We start from the raw sequence: 16261 nt of genomic DNA on the forward strand, positions 1-16261 counted from the left end.
CAAGAGTCTGGAGTCATGGAAGCCAAGTAAACAAAGTGTATCATGGAAAGGGGAGGGATCAACCTTTGGAAACGCTGCTAATAGCTCAAGTAATGTGATGACTAAGGACTGACCTTTAGATTTACCAACATGTCATTCGTGATCTTGATTCATTTCGGTGGATAGATGGAGTCGAAAGCCTGATTGCAGTAGTTTTAACCAAAAAAATGAGTGGAGAAGAATTGGAGTCAATGAGTATGACAGATGGTGTCAAGGGGTCGTGTTGCAAAGGAGAACGAAAAAAAATGGGACAGTAATTAGTCAGGGGCTCACTCTCCTACTACCTATGTATTTTCAAACATGTTCCCGGAGTGAGTCACGGTCCCTCACATGTGCTAATTGCCTGTTGACACATCTTGTTCACACCTGGAATACCTATATCCTTTTTCTCTGCTTATCCAAACCCTCCTCAAGTTTCTGAGTCCAACTCAGATCCCAGCTGCTCAGACGGGCGTTTTCTCATCATAGCTGCCTGAAGAGCATTCTCTGTGCTCTTCCAGCAAGTACATTTCAGAGACATTATTTGACACATGTTATTGAATCCCTGGCTGACAACTATCTTTCCGTTGTATACATTTCTTATCCCTCCTTTAAGATTATAAACACTTCGTGGGGTGGATTACTCTCAAACTTCCTCTGTAGCCTTCAACATAATCTTCAACATTGTTGAGCCTCTAATAGAAACTCAGAAAGTTTGTGTTGATTGGTTGCAAACACCCAAAAAGTTGCAAGTAAGGCTCATCTGTACACAAAAGGTGGAAGAGGAAACCACCTTTCCATCCTTTGCTATCTCTTCTACCCGAGAGGCCCAGAAGCTGTGCCTTGGAGCATTCCAGGTGACTCTCCATCTCTTCCTGGAACTGGACCATGGCTCCAAGAAGGGTTGGCAGAAGTAGGAAGCAAACAAATGAAGAAAAGAAAGAGGACATTCTTGACAGTGAGAATTAAGAATGCGCTATGTTTTTATTTAGACCGACATCCATTCATTTGATATAATCATGTTCTGTGTATGGACACTGTGCTAGCCAGGGGGATACAGTGATGAGAAAATAAAGGGGGGGTCCCTGCCCTCTTGACACAGGTTAGTGTCTGAACACAGTCTGCGCTGTCCTGTGGTCCCACTCCCTAAATAGTTTTGCTTCACTTCTAATGAGCTGGAGTCACTTCTGTTTTTTGTGGGTTGATGAATGCCATAACCCCATAAAACTCTGACACGGCAGGATAAACGGTGATGCAGGTCAGAGCATGTCTTCATGACATGTAATACACTTAGAGCCAGAATATCTTTTTCCTAACATCTTAGAGAGCAGCACTGTTCAACAGAAATATCATGGGAGCCACAGATGAGATTTCAAAATTGTCTCGTGGCCACATTGAAAGAAAAGTAAGAAGAATTATGTGAAGCGAATGTGCGTAATATATTTAAAATATTATGTCACCATGAAATCAATATTTACAAAGGGAGATTTTGCATTCTTTTGTTGTGGTTGGCCTTGGCAATCAGTGTGTTCTAATTCTTTAAAGTCCCTACAGCAGATCTCAGTTTGGACTGGTCACATCTCAGAGGTTCGATTGCTACGTGTGGCTCGTGGCCATCGTCCTGGACAGTGTAGGTGTAGAGTCTACAGTCTAAGGGCTGTCCCTGGTCCCAGCTTCAGAAGAGTGGCCTGATCACAAGACCTGGCTTCAAGGCACAGCTAGGCTCCCAAGGGAGTGGTGACTGCACAGGACTCTGTAGGACGCCAATCAGGAGCTGTATCCCTTATGGAGACGAGATCAAAGCCAGTGAGCTGAATTTGGGGACAGATGTCAGAGCATGTTAGATGGTACAGATAATTTAAAAATCTTGAGTGGGCCATAAGTCTCCTGTGCACCAATTTATCTGTAGAAGAATTCATATAATTTTCATACTTTAAAATAAATTTTTTTATTGGGGAATGCTGGGGAACAGTGTGTTTCTCCAGGGCCCATCAGCTCCAAGTCAAGTAGTTGTCCTTCAATCTACTTGCGAAGGGCGCAGCTCAGCTCCAAGTCCAGTTGCCGTTTTCTTTAATGGCAGGGGGCGTAGCCCACCATCCCATGCGGGAATCAAATCGGCAACCTTGTTGAGAGCTCGCACTCCAGCCAACTGAGCCATCCGGCTGCCCCTAGTTTTTATACTTTGTAACTGCAAAGTAAATTTGTACTCCCTTTGCAGTTCTATACGTGCAGCCCAAAGAGAAGTCAAGGAAAGTGCAGGATGCCCCCCGCCCCCCCTTCCTAAATAGCTGGGGGAAACAAATCATTCTGAGCATCCTTCCAGCCACTTCAGGGGGGCTGGGGCCCTGTCTCCTCACAAGGTAGCCTGGGGATTGCAGGGGCTCCGGCCTCATCCCGGCTTTTACAGGAGGCCTGCTCTTTGCTAAATTAAGCCCAGCCAGGTCTATTTGTGGACCCAGAGGCTCCAGCCAAGAGAGAGAGATCGGTCCTGCTAAGGAATGTGCTGGGGGCAGGGGGGGTGAGGGTGGGGGGGTGGGGAGAGAAGCACTGAGATCACTGATATTTATGTATATGGTTTCTCACTTGCCAGCTCACTCGGACCAGATCAACAGAGGCTTCTGGGACTCAACCACATTTAACAGAGTGACCACAGGGGCTGAACAGCTCGAGACACACTGAGAACTATTAAGTCAGAGAACAGTGTGGCAGTGTGATCCCCAAGGCCGTGTGTATATGGGACCTCTGAGCTCAGACTCTAAGTAAAACAAGCCCAAGACACCACATTTTCCCCCATATTTTTAACAGACCTTATTTTTTAGAGTAGTTTTAGGTTCACAGCAAAACTGAGCAAAAGGTACAGAGATTTCCCATATACCTCCTGGGCACCCCACCCCCACCCCCCCAAACCACACATACACATACATGCACAACTTTTCCCGCATCAAAATCCAAAGATACTTCATTTTAATCTCTTTGCTTGGGTTCCTCAACTCAGTGTTGACCAGAAATAGCTCTCTCTCCTTCTTACGCCTCTTTCTACCTTTGGGGAAACTGATGTCTATTGAACACATACTCTATGTCAGAGATTTTCATTACGCCTTCTCACTTCATTTTTGCAATATCCCTGAAAGGTAGGTATTAACACTTGATGGAACTAAAACTGAGGTAGAGTGATTTACCTGTAGTACAGAAGACGAACTATGCAAAACTGTGAAAAATGGTTGACTATCTGTACTTTCCTGTGATTCAACCTAATAGCATGTGAGAGAGCTACATAGTATTTGAACCCTGGCCAGCTTAGTTCTAAAGTCCACACTGCGTGGTATCACACTGCTGTCCTAAGTACCAGATTCTTGATCTCCCTTTGCAGTGCAGTAGTTTCAGATTTATATCCCTGACCTCCTAAAAAACTAGAGCTGGGAGCTGAGAGGTAGGACAACCCAAGGTAGGACGTACCTTGAGTTGGGTCTCGGAGTGTTTCTTTGGAGGCTGAAGCTGGAGTTACAGGATAGACCTGCATTGATTTTTGTGTCTACTGCTATTTACAGCTGCCACCTGTGTGCATGTCCATATATGATCCGATTCTGTGTCCCTTCTGTTTATCACACTCTAATGTAATCATGTTAATAGCCCATAGGCTGTAAATTCCTTGAGGACAGTGATTATATCTGCGTTGCCATTTCTAGTACTGATTGGAGTACCTTGCACATCCAGAGTAGTAAGTGCTTGGTAAATATTAGATGAAAAAAGAAATGAAAAAAACAAATGTTACCCTCTCACAAGTCAGTTACCCTGTGCTCTGCCCAGTGAGTTTTCTCTCTCTCCGCCCTCCCTCCCTCTTCCCCCCCTCCCTGGCTGTGTCTCTTCAAACACCTGACCTCCTTAGAACTCACCCCTGGCTTCAGTGGGTGCTCAGATGTGGCTGTCTGTTTGTCCACTCAAAGTAAACCAGGCTGGGAAGGGGACGGTATTGTTTTCAGGCCCCTACTAAGGGCTCATGTGGGTTGGGCGTGAAGGAGTGACCTGAATAGAGTTTTGCCATTTGGATGTGGCACCTTGTATTTTGTATTGTATGAACTGAAACTTTTCCACTTGGTGGTTTTCCATCTCTTTGGGGGACTGAACGCTAAAGCAGGCTCTGGCAGGGATGTGTCCTGGCCTTGTAGAGTCTTCTGGTTACAGAGGCTGTGGACACTGCCCTGCTGTCCTTTCTCTGGCAATCAAGGGCACTTGTCACCTGTTGGAGCAGCCTGTGTGTCTAATTTGGGGCTTAATTGCCCTCGTAGAAGGCAGTGAAATTGGGATCTGTTGGAAGGCAGAAATTACACCTCTGAACAAAGCCTTTCCTCCACCCTAGGGTCTAAGGACTGTTAAAAAATGAAATTCCACTGGTACATATGAAGATCTAAATGACTTCAGTAAGTGATTCATGAATCTGGCAGCAAACCATCTAACAAGCTAGAAGGGTGCTGCTAGGGTTTGTACAAAAACGGAAGGTTTTTATAGGAAGAAGGGTGGGGCAAGGGAGCTAGTAACAAAAGAAAAGGATTATATTTAGACCCCTGACATCTCCTTTTTGAGGGGGAGGTGGGGGGAAGGGTTTTTCTCATGCAGGTTGCCTCTTCTTTATATGGTGGATGGAGTGGGCCCCTGTGACAGACTACCTCACTGGTGTTGACCAAAATAATTCCAGACTGGTTGACTAAGATTATGTTTCTAGGAGAGGCTGAAACAGCAATTAGGTCAGATATTAAATCATGGGCTTCAGCACAAGTGATGCCATTTGGGGCCTGTGGTGTTATCTTTAATAGGAATTAATGTTTTGCATTTGAACACCGTCTGTTTAGGCATCTCACATCAACCTACAAGATGAGCAATGAGGGTAGTATTATAATTCTTATGGGCAAGAGAGAGAGGCTCTAATTCAATTTAATTGTGTCCTTAGTTTAGATCATTCCAAAAGTAAAAATGAAAAAAAGAAGAAGAAAAAGAATGTGGACATTTACCTTTCCATGCTGAAAATGTCCCTTCTAACTTTTCATTATGAAAATCTTCAAATATACACAAAGGTAAAGAGAATAGTACCTCCCACGTACCTGTCCCACATACCGGGGACCCATGTCCCCCGGTTTCAGTAATTACTGACATTCTGCTGTCTCTGTCTTCTCCCTCTCCTTCCATCCCAGAACTATATCTGGAAAGACATCAGAATGCACCTCTGACAGATAAAGGGCGTTGTTTTGAAACATAACCACATATTATTACTGTACCCAAAGAGCTTAAAAATAATTCCTTAATGCCATCTAATACTTGGTGCATGCTCAATCTTCTCTCTAAAATGTCCATTTTAATGTCTGGAGGTCTTAATTCGTATCTGAGCCTCAGTGTAGGCACAGGAGTACAATGTTTGGCCCTTTTGCGGGGAGGAGGAGAGGCTGGAATTCTAAGCTGTATTCAGAATCCTACTAGTGACTCAGAGTTACCCCAGGCAACTCTTTCTCCTTAGTATGCCTCAGTTTCAGCAACCTTTCCTCTCAATGGGCTTATAACATACTTCCAGAGAATATTCTCAGTTCAAAACAGAGGAAGTCTTTTAAAGGCTTCAGATACAAAGTGTGTTGCACAATCACACAGTATTATCCTGTTCCCTTCGTACTCACTCAATGAACATATTGTCATTCCATTTCTACTTATGTCTTGGTTGGTTTTCTCCTTCAATGTGTTTCCTTCATTTAGGTGCCAAGTCCTGTAAGGGCCTCAGGTGGGTCACAGCAGCTAGTTAGTTGAATCAGACACTGTACTGGGCACTTAGGTTATTTCACTAATCCCTCACTACAACCGTCAAGGTACTTTTCTTAACCCCGCTTTATAGATGAGGAATTAGGTTCTAGGAGGGTTAGTGACTGACACAATGAAGGTCACCCAGCTAGAAAGTGGCAGAAAGGCATTCTGGGTCTGCCTGTCCCGAAACACGTGACCCAGCATCGCAGAGTTGAAAGGCAAAAGCTGACGACCAGAGCACCTGGCTGGTTCCACCATTTTCTCTGTCCCTAGGGAGTCTGTAACCTAAAAGTGTAAGCAAGACATGTGTAGAAACAAAGCGCTATTATATGGTATATCAATACGAAGTACAAGAAAAATGGTATTATGAAAAACCAGAGGCATAAGAAATCGCTTTTCACGGCGGGGAGATACAATAAGGCTTCATAAGGGACATGGCATGTAATGATGAAGGTGAAGGGCGAGGAGTGACATGGCTCTGAGAAAGCCCAGGACGTGTGTGGGCGATCCGGTGAGGCTGATGGAGCATGACGGGATAGAGCTAAAGCTGGATAGGAGGGTTGAGGTCAAATTTTGAATAGACTCTATTGTCAGGCTCAGTTGTGTAAAACGTAATTGCTGTGCAGGTAAAAGCCATTAAAAGCTTTTTGAGTAAAGGGAGTAAACTAATCAGAGCCAAATGGTGGCGAGGCTGAAGTTGGGGAGACCACTGATGAGACTATTTACCCTGATCCCAATGAGAGGGAAGGAGTATCCAATACGGTGGTAACCACGGGGGCTGAAGAGAAGGGGCAGGATTGCAAAGAGATTCTTTAATAGCCAGTGCTAATCTCTGTTAGAGAACCTTGCGTTATCATTGAATTTTAATTATTGTAACTTTCTAGGGCTTTGGGAAGCCATTTTGTAACCATTTCCTTGAGATAAAATGTACATACCATTACAACTCACCCATTTAAAGTATATGATTCAATGTACATGTCAACGTTTTTAGTATATTCAGAGTTGTGCAAATATCAGCACAATTTTAGAACATTTCCATCACTCCAAAAGAAACTTACTAACCATCCCCCCTGGTTCCCTATCCCCCTTCAGCCCTTAGTCAACCACCAGTGTACTTTATTTCTCTGTGGATTTACCTATTCTGGGCATTTCATATAAATGGAATCATACACTGTGTGGCCCTTTGTGACTGATCTCTTTCACTTCGCGTCATGTTTTCAAGGTTCACCAATGTTGTCATTTCTTTTAATCCAATTCTGTGTTGAACTTTGCAATAAATACCAAGGTTGGAAATCAATTCAGGAGAATCCTGTGTTTAAACATGGATTGCCATTAAAGGCTCTGTCTGGTCAAGTGATATTTCCAAAACAAGCTACCAACATAGAGAAAGTCGGATTCATCCCAGTTTAACTAGGCAGTGGTTTTTTCTGCCAAAGGAGGTTACAGAAGGGTTAGATTTTAACCCTTAAACTGATATGTACTTGCATTTCCATGTGGTAAGATGTTGTCGCACCTGTGAAATTAGTTTGAGCCACTGGAATAACGGATTATAAGATTTCGGATCTAATCTTGTGGAGATGAAGCTATTTTAGGAATTTTGTGCGAGACTCATGAACTTTATTGTCTGTTTGATTGAATAGACATCATGGTAAAGCCATTCTGTTTTCTTATCTTTCCTCTTTTTTCTTTTCTTTTCCTCCTTTTCGTTTCTTCTTTCTACTTAGCTCAGAAGGATAAAGCTAAAAGCTGAAGAATGTTCAGACTGGGTGTGTATTTGTGTGCAGGGACCCGGTAGAGCCCACCTTTGGTGTAATATTTTTCTTTCCTTTCTATGACGTAACATTAGTTCCATACGTGATTATGGCTGGGAACTTCACCTGTAGTAGTCATAGAGGGTAAGTTGTTGTCGTTTTCATAGATAATCATAGTTACCAGTTTTTTGAATCCTTACTGCACGCTAGTCACCACGCAATGTGCTTCTGGTGCATTATTTTATTTAGTCTTCTCAACAGCCTTATATGCTGGGTGCCATTATGACCAGCCCGCTTGATAGAAGAAGAAGTTGAGACTTTTAGAGAGGGCAGGTGACTTGCCAAGCCCTCTTCTCACCTTCAGAATCTATGCTTTTGACCGCTATACTCCTGCCTCCAGATATTCTTTCAAGAGTACGCTTAATGTAGCATGTTTCCCAATTCTATAATTTGTCATGTTCTGCTAATTCAGGCAAAAATTGGCAGTGTTTCCTGAGCTGGTCTCTGGCTGAAACTCTGGAGTGGAAGGCTGGATTCGGTTATTGCTTTGATCTTAGAGGAACCCTTCTGGGGTTCAATTTCCGTGTCTTTAGAATGAGGGGCCTGGAACAGATAAATGCTAAGATCTTCAAATCTGTGAACTTTCACCAAATTAATTCAGGTATTCATCAAACTTCATTTACTTATCTAGGTTTTAGAAAAGATAGAGCCTACATAATCACATCCTCCATTTTTCCTCCCTTTAGATTTAAATCTTTTTCTTGGTGGGGCTGAGGTCCTCAACTGGCCTAGGAATGAAAGGGGAGGGAACGAAGGTTGGCGAGCAGCTGTGTGCACGGCAGCCTTCTAGGTTTTCTAGGTGTACGTTATCTCACTTAATCCGCACAAAGTCCCCTGTGCGATAGACATTATTATCTTCATTAAAAAAGAAACAACACCTTACCAGTGAGAAAACTGAGGCTCGTGTGATGAAGTCCGTAACATAGTATTAATAAAATCTGCCATATTACGTTCATCGGGGAAGGGACTCACTCGTCTCTGGGCACTCAGAGCTAAGCTAAATAAAGTAAATGTATAAACTAATATACATAGACTCCCCCATAGGCCCCCCTATCAACCTGCTCTTCTTTTTCTGTCCCCTCGTTTAGTTATTAGCATGCATTAACACCCACATGCTAGAAATCTCAGCCTCAGCTTTGCTCCTCCCTCTGGTCTGATGTGAACCTCTCACACATCACCAAGCCCTATGGATTCCACCTCTGAAAGGTCTCTTGAGTCTTTCTCCCTCCTGGCTTATCCATCTTCACGTCTTCCATAAATTTCTTCCTCCATACAGACCTGATCATGGCAGTATTTTGCCTACAGCTCCCTGGTGAGTTCTTGTCCTCTAGTGATTATTACTCCGTTATCTTAGCATGAATTTCACAGACTAGGTGTAAACTCTTTTCTGTACTGATTTCCCACTCGTCATCACTCACCAGGCCCCTTAACCTGCCCCGAACGCGTCATGCACCACATCTCGCCAAATCTGTGTCCATACTTGACTTCACTTGGAAGGTTTTTATCTCCTTTGTCTTTTTGTCAAAATCCGACTTGTTGCTGATTTACCTCAATAAAAACGAATCGTTCTCTCCATGGATTTACCATCAGAATCCCCTCTCACCTTAAGGAAAACCAATTTATGAAGGTCCAATTGAATGATAAGGGCCGTGTATTGTTTTCAAAAATGTTCACAACATAATTTCTTTAAAGAATTAAATCCCCGGGGATGTTTAAAATACACTTCTATATACAGCAGTTTGGTTTTCAGGAACAGACCTATATTGGTAAGAAAAAAATTCTTTTAACACATGCTCTGCCTTCCGGCTTTGGAGAGCAAGCAGGCTTGGGCAGTGGAGAATGATGGGTAAGTAACTCCAGGGACATCCTGAAGCCGTACAGTTCATTCATTGTCAACCGTGTTACTGATACATCTGAACCCACATTTATGTCAAGGGCCATGAAAAGGGTTGAGATGAGATGACAACTTGTGGACCAAGGCAAGACTCAAGTAGGAACCTGGTTCAAGGACAGAGGGTCTGTGTCCGTTACTGATGACCAATGCCTGTGTGCTTTTCAGAACATCGAGCTGAAGGTTGAAGTCGAGAGCCTGAAACGAGAACTCCAGGGCAAGAAACAGCATCTGGATCAAACTTGGTGAGTTGGGCTTTGCACTAGTTGAGTTCCAGTCCCTTCCAGAGTCTGGTTTACTGTTCTGAGAGCATAGATTTGGAGCCAAATTCCTTCCCCTGAACTCTGGCCTTTGGATGCTGCGTCCAATCCGGAGACTACAGTCATGTGCTTTCTTCACCTTAGGCTCTCTGTTACTACCATATTTCCCTGAAAATAAGACCTAACCAGAAAATAAGCCCTAGCATGTTTTTCAGGATGACATCCCCTGAACATAAGCCCTAATGTGTCTTTTGGAGCAAAACTTTTTTTTTTTTTTAATTTATTGGGGTGACAATTGTTAGTAAAATTACATAGATTTCGGGTGTACAATTCTGTATTACATCATCTATAAATCCCATTGTGTGTTCACCACCCAGAGTCAGTTCTCCTTCCATCACCATATATTTGATCCCCTTACCCTCATCTCCTACCCCCCACCTCTGTTACCCTCTGGTAACAACTAAACTATTGTCTGTGTCTATGAGTTTTTGTTTCTCATTTGTTTGTCTTGTTCTTTTGTTGTTTTAGGTTTCTATACCACATATCAGTGAAATCATATGGTTCTCTGCTTTTTCTGTCTGACTTAAAGCAAAACTTTAAATATAAGACCCGGTCTTATTTTCGGTGAAACATGGTAAATCTGACAGACTTTGCCGTAGATTGGTAAATTCACCAGACTTAAGATTATGAACTTCATACTCAATAATCTACTAATAACATCCAGGGCGGGCATAGATTTTGGGGAAGATGGGCACTCTCACACACTGCTGGGGAGAGTGTGAATTGTGGCAACATTTTTGGTACGTGGCACTACCTGTCAAAGTGAAAAATAGGCATTTCCTTTGAGTAAATAATCCCTAGAATGAATCTGTTCTTCATAACTAAAACACAAGTATGAAAGGATAAATGCGTAAGGAGGATTACTTGTAATCATTCTTTGTAATGGCAAAACACTAGAATCGCTACCCACCAATAGGGCAGTGGTTGAAGGCATTTTGATATAACTGTACTGTGGAATACTATGCAAGCATTAAAAAGAATGAATTAACTCTATAGTATTATCCTTGCGGGAAGTCCCTGATACACTAAGTAAGGGGAAAAAAGGCTGACAAATATTTATAGTATTAGCCCCTTTGGGTAAAGACAAACAGTCCTCTCTGTGTTTATGTGTGTTTCCTTGATTGTGCATACAAAAAACAAAAAACTGGAGTGTTACATACCAAACTCTTTAACAGTACTTATGTCAAGGTAGTGAGATTAGAATTGGTGATGGGGAGAAGACTTTATTGTTTTCTTTCTATGCTTTTTTATTGTTAAAATGGTTACTTTTATAATTTACAGTTTTCGTAATGAAAAAACTTAGTTTTTAATGGGGGGCATTATTAAAATTGTTATTAAAATAATTTTCAGATTATATCCTGGGATCGGTATACATTCAGTCGGATCCGGCATTCTTTCTATCACTAGAGTATTTCTTGATATTTAGGATAGCAGCCCAGCAAGAGCAGAATATTCAAAACCAGACTCAATTATACACAACATGCTGGAGTTATTAAATACTTACTAAGGCATTAAGTGAACTAATTAGATTTTAGGGAAACTTACAATGACCATAGAGAAATTGATTTTGAGATTTGTGCAATGCTTTTTAAAATTTTTATGTCACTTACACTTTTAATGAGGTGGCATTATTCTATTTTTAGAAATGAGAAAACTAAGGTACAGGGGGTTAGAGTCTTCTAAAATGAGTGGCAGAGCCCACATCTTCTGGCATCAAGTTCAAGGCACTTCTGACTTTACAACAGCTGTAGTCTATTAAATCAGGAATTCCTGGCTGACTGAGGTACTTAGAAAATGTATGACTTCCATTCTCAAGATATTATGGTTAGCTTTTGTCTACTGCGCTTATCTAGGAATATGGAGGCAAGGTAAAAGCTGATGATTCCTGAGGTCTGCCTTTTTAGGGGTGTTGGGTTATTCTCTGGACTTGTGTCAACCTAGACCCTTCTACCCCCAAAAGGCTGCATAATGCTATGGGAGCTCAAGGTAAATATAGCCTCTGGGACGGTGCTGAGTGGTATCTACTATTAACCAAGGAATCCTGTAATCTTTAGAGCAGCGCCATGTGGACACAACCTCCTGGGCCAAATATGAAAGCACCACGAGCTTGGATAGAGCAGCTTTGATGTATCATGAGCCTATGAAGGTTCAGTATTGTTCTCCGCCCTGAGAACAAGAAGATGGCCCCTGGTTCTCAACAAATGGCTTAAAACAGGAATAAAACCAAACCGGAATTAAGATCTTTCAGCACCTGATACTGGCCTCAAAATTTCTAATCCTCAGACATCCAAGGGCAGCTGTTGTTAGCTAAAAATAAGCTGGTGATACCTTACCCGCTTCATGCTAGCGCCTGGACGTGCATTCCTATGGACATCAGAGAAACAAAGCTGGGCCAGAACCCTGAGCTTCCATAGATGAAGTGTCTGCTGTCTGCATGGGACCATGGGAAAAGTAGAGGGAACTCTGGACAGGTAGCCCAGGTTCAGGGTTACTGACTGTCAAGGAGGAGAGCATTTCTGTTGCTGTGCAAGTGGACACTCTGTCCCAGCAGCCTAAAGGGAAGGAACACTTTAAATTCAAATCTCAAGGAAGGCAGGGAAGTAGCAAAGCACTCTGGGAGGGCAGTCAGAGTGGAAGGGTCCAAGGGCATGTGATGCTGAGTTCTGAACCATTTGATGACTACCCGCCTTCCCAATGGAACATTCTCCTCTTGAAGCTACAGCAATAGAAGCATCTAGGGAGTCAAGTATATTCTGATTGACAAGCAAGAAAAACAGTTAGAGTTCCTAAAAGATTAACTGAAAAGGTTGGAAAGCGCCCTTCCACAAATAACTGCAGAGGGAAAACTGCCTCCTGTTTCTCCTCACCAGTGTGACCCTGAATTACTGAAACACCCTTAGTGGGTCCACTTGCTAAATGATTTGAGCGGCTCTGATTAGCTAATACTCCGTGGTTTTAGGGCCGATGGGGAGAATCTCAATAGCCATAATGAGGCCGAGCTCCAGCGCCAGTTTGCGGAGAGACAGCAGGAGACGGAGCATGTGTACGAACTCCTGGAGAATAAGATCCAGCTTCTGCAGGAGGTGAGTGGGAGTTTCCAAAGGTCCACAGCCCAGGGGCCTTTCGCCCTTTCCCTGCTGCTCTGTCCCCCCCCCCCCCATTCACCTTTCCCTCCCCGCTTTCCTTCCAAAACTCCTCAGCTGCCCCCGTGCGTTAGGGCTCCTAAGCTAGGTGGAGACTTGGCAGCCTCTGTTTGCATTCTCTTTGCAGGAATCCAGGCTAGCAAAGAATGAAGCCGCGCGCATGGCAGCTCTGGTGGAAGCCGAGAAGGAGTGTAACCTGGAGCTGTCAGAGAAGCTGAAGGAAGTGGCCAAGGACCGGGAGGGCGGACCAGGAGAGCCGGTCAAGCCCGACCCGTACACCGCGGCCCTGGCCCAGAGAGATGAGTAGGTTCCTTTGGTGATCTATTTGTCCCTTGTCTTCTGCCAGTTGTCGAGGCTATGAGACCCCATAGCAGCTGCCCTGTTAGGGACTTACAGTGGGCCATCTCTATTTCTAAGACTTTATGGCTCCCACAACCAGAATATTTCTTTTCAGGATCAAGTCTTCAGTGGCATTCATTACAGAACTCTTTTGTTGCCCATCAGGAACCTTAAGGAGAACAATGCGCAAATAGTGACAAGCAAGACACATGGATTCACTTATTCAATATACATTTATTGAGCACCTGCTACACGCCAGACGCTGGGCTAAGCACAGAGGTTACAGAGCTGGAGACCCAGTGCTCTCATCAAGAAACATGTTACACGATTTTAATAAGTTCTCTGATAGAAGTGACATGGGGTGCTGGGGACATGTAAGATTGTCCTCTGTGCCAAACTAAAAGAGTAAGTTGCCATTAAAAGCCTCCTGGAAGAGTTGAAACCTCAGCTGAGTTTTGAAGAATGAATGGAAGTTAGAAGAAAGTGTAGGACGTGGGTGAGGACGAGACATGTTCTGTACAGAAGGAGAAACCGAGACGTAGGGAAGGGCTTAATTCAAGACCTGCAAACAGTCGTACTCAGCTCGAGTAGAGAGTCTGGGGAAGACTAGTGAGAGGTGAGCTGTACTGAGAATCGGGGTCTGATCATGCCAGCTTTGTACTCCATGAGCAGGAACTTGGCTTTCCCCCCAAGAGAAACTGAGCAGTTGTTGAGGCCGTCACTGTCTGGGTTGCTGCAGCAGTGTCCTGTTTTCTTTACTCTGGGTCTGGCCTTCTCCATTCCATCCAAATCTAACAATTCAGAGCAATTTTGAAGTGGAGAATTCAACAATATCAAATCAACCAATAATGTAGCCTCTTAGATGCATGATACTATGATGGTATAAAGAGCCGTAAGTAGTTTTTAACTAAATTGGTGAAAATAGGCGACGTACACCCAATGACCAGTGTGATCTTTTTGAGACACAAATCTGATCTTGGCATTGCAGAGTCATTTACAAAGCTCTCCACCACCGTCAGGAGATAAGCTCCATTCTCCTTAGTGTAGCCATCAAAGCCTTTTATGATCTGACCCCTGATTTCTCCCAGACCCTACCGTGACCCCTCCGTACTTCACTGAAGCCAAACTAGTCTTAATAATGATGACTAAGGTTTGCTGAGCTCTTACTCTACAGTTGAGCTGAGTACTGTACATTTTTGTTTACTTCTCCTCACAACCACATGAGATAGGGATTATTATACTTTAGAAATGAAGAAACTAGCATTTGGAAGGTTATGGAACACGGTTGCAGGCATATCTTGGAAGCAAGCGCTGAAGCCACACTGCCTCCATATAAAACAATAATGCTGCGTCAGGTTTCCAGATTTGCTCACGCTCTTCCTTCTGTGGGCAACATCTCACTTTTCCCCCTTCTGGTGAACTCCTACTCATCCTTCAAAACTCACTAAGGCATCAGTCATTACTTCTGTGAAGGCTTTTGTGACAGCAGAATTAAACCTCTATTGTTGCTTCGTTTCATATAAACATCTATTAGTGCACAATTCCTGGTGTGCTGTTGTATTTTCTTTCAGATCTTCCCTGCTAGATTTCCTGAGACGTTGTCTCATCTCTGTATCCCAATAAACACTCATTAAATAAACAAACAGAAACAAAAACCTATATGCACAGCAAATAAATTGAGGGAGTTCATATCAGATGGCCTCGAACGACTTTGTAAAGTAAGAAAACACGTCATCTGTAGAGATTGGCGGGGTCAAAGTGATGAATGAGGTTTGAGGCTTGAGAAAAATAGAAATGTTCCAGCACAGACGCCATGGAGAATTATCAGAATTATCGCTACAGCGTGCATTTGTATAATGTTTCTAAGTTTTTAAAGTTCTTTTTCATCCCCAAATTTTAGCTGATCCTCATATCCTAAATGAACTTATAATTTGCTTATGAGGTTCCTACTTGACTTACTGGTACCCCTTACCTTTCTGCCAAACTATTTTCCTCCCAAGGTTCTATTACTGTTTTACACACTTACAAAGGACTAATCATCACTGTTGGAAACATTTCATCTCGTACCAGCACTTTCCCGAGGACAGGTATCCAGTGTTCTGAAGACTCACAAACACGGAAACAGCAAGATATGCCTTGCACGTAGTAGATGAGCAACTGTTGCTTTGAACCTGTGGTTTCTATACTTCAGCACAATACGTAGTCTTTTAACTTAAGCCTAGTCAATTTCCAGACTCTTCTCCAGCTATTACCTCTTCCTTCCAGCTTTCCCCTCTTCCTTCTTCCCATGACTCGTCCCCAAATATATCTCGAATCTTCCTGCCTTCATTCCTTTGTTTAAGCTCCTCAGTCTGAGTATAGAAAACAACCCCGTTTTCAAAATCTTTTCTCCTGAACTTCCCCCAGACACCTCCAAGTCAAATGAATCACTTATTTATCTGTCTTCCTGTAGCTCCCAGGGTGCCTGATACATGGTATATACCTCTGGTGTGGTAGCACTTGTTACATTCTATTACTGTTATTTTTTATATTGCTTTGCCTCCCAACTCCCCAAACTCTTGGCATACACAAAAAGAATTTAAGTTTCTACAGAGCAGAGATTGCATTTTTTCCAACTTTATATTGCCAGGATTTGGTGGAGTACAGTGAGTATACATAATGGTTATCCAAGAATTGTTTATTGAGTGGAACGGTAATAACAACAACAAAAAAAAGAAAAAAAGAAAAGCACGACTTCTGGGCCCTTGTTCCAAGAATTGCATACATATGGCCTGTATATCCATGGATCAGCTTCAGGAGGTTCATGAACCCGGTAACAATGAACGCCAAAGGTCATTTGTGTAAATATTTGGGACTGGAGCACACCATAGATGGCTTTCTGAAGAAAAGTCTCAAAGAGTTCAATGACCCAAAAAGAGCTGAAAACCAACTGTACCGGACCATGCGGTCTTTGGAGTG

At 43.0% G+C, this 16261-nt stretch overlaps 1 protein-coding gene across 29 annotated transcripts in view; it reads left to right on the forward strand.

Annotated features, from left to right (window-relative positions):
* PDE4DIP (phosphodiesterase 4D interacting protein) overlaps positions 1–16261 on the forward strand; it is a 176305-nt gene that overhangs the window by 71274 nt on the left and 88770 nt on the right. For all 29 annotated transcript variants that reach the window (XR_012491576.2, XM_074318453.2, XM_019714221.3 and 26 more), the window contains 3 exons: positions 9670–9746; positions 12781–12904; positions 13092–13267. Coding sequence is in view for 28 of the 29 variants with exons in the window: in XM_074318453.2 (XP_074174554.2) it covers positions 9670–9746; positions 12781–12904; positions 13092–13267 (377 nt within the window). In the remaining variant the exon portion in view is untranslated. The remainder of the gene's footprint in view (positions 1–9669; positions 9747–12780; positions 12905–13091; positions 13268–16261) is intronic.

This window comes from Rhinolophus sinicus, chromosome 7 (genome assembly GCF_057876585.1).
Source record: "Rhinolophus sinicus isolate RSI-liver-muscle chromosome 7, RSI-T2T, whole genome shotgun sequence".
NCBI lineage: Eukaryota > Metazoa > Chordata > Mammalia > Chiroptera > Rhinolophidae > Rhinolophus > Rhinolophus sinicus.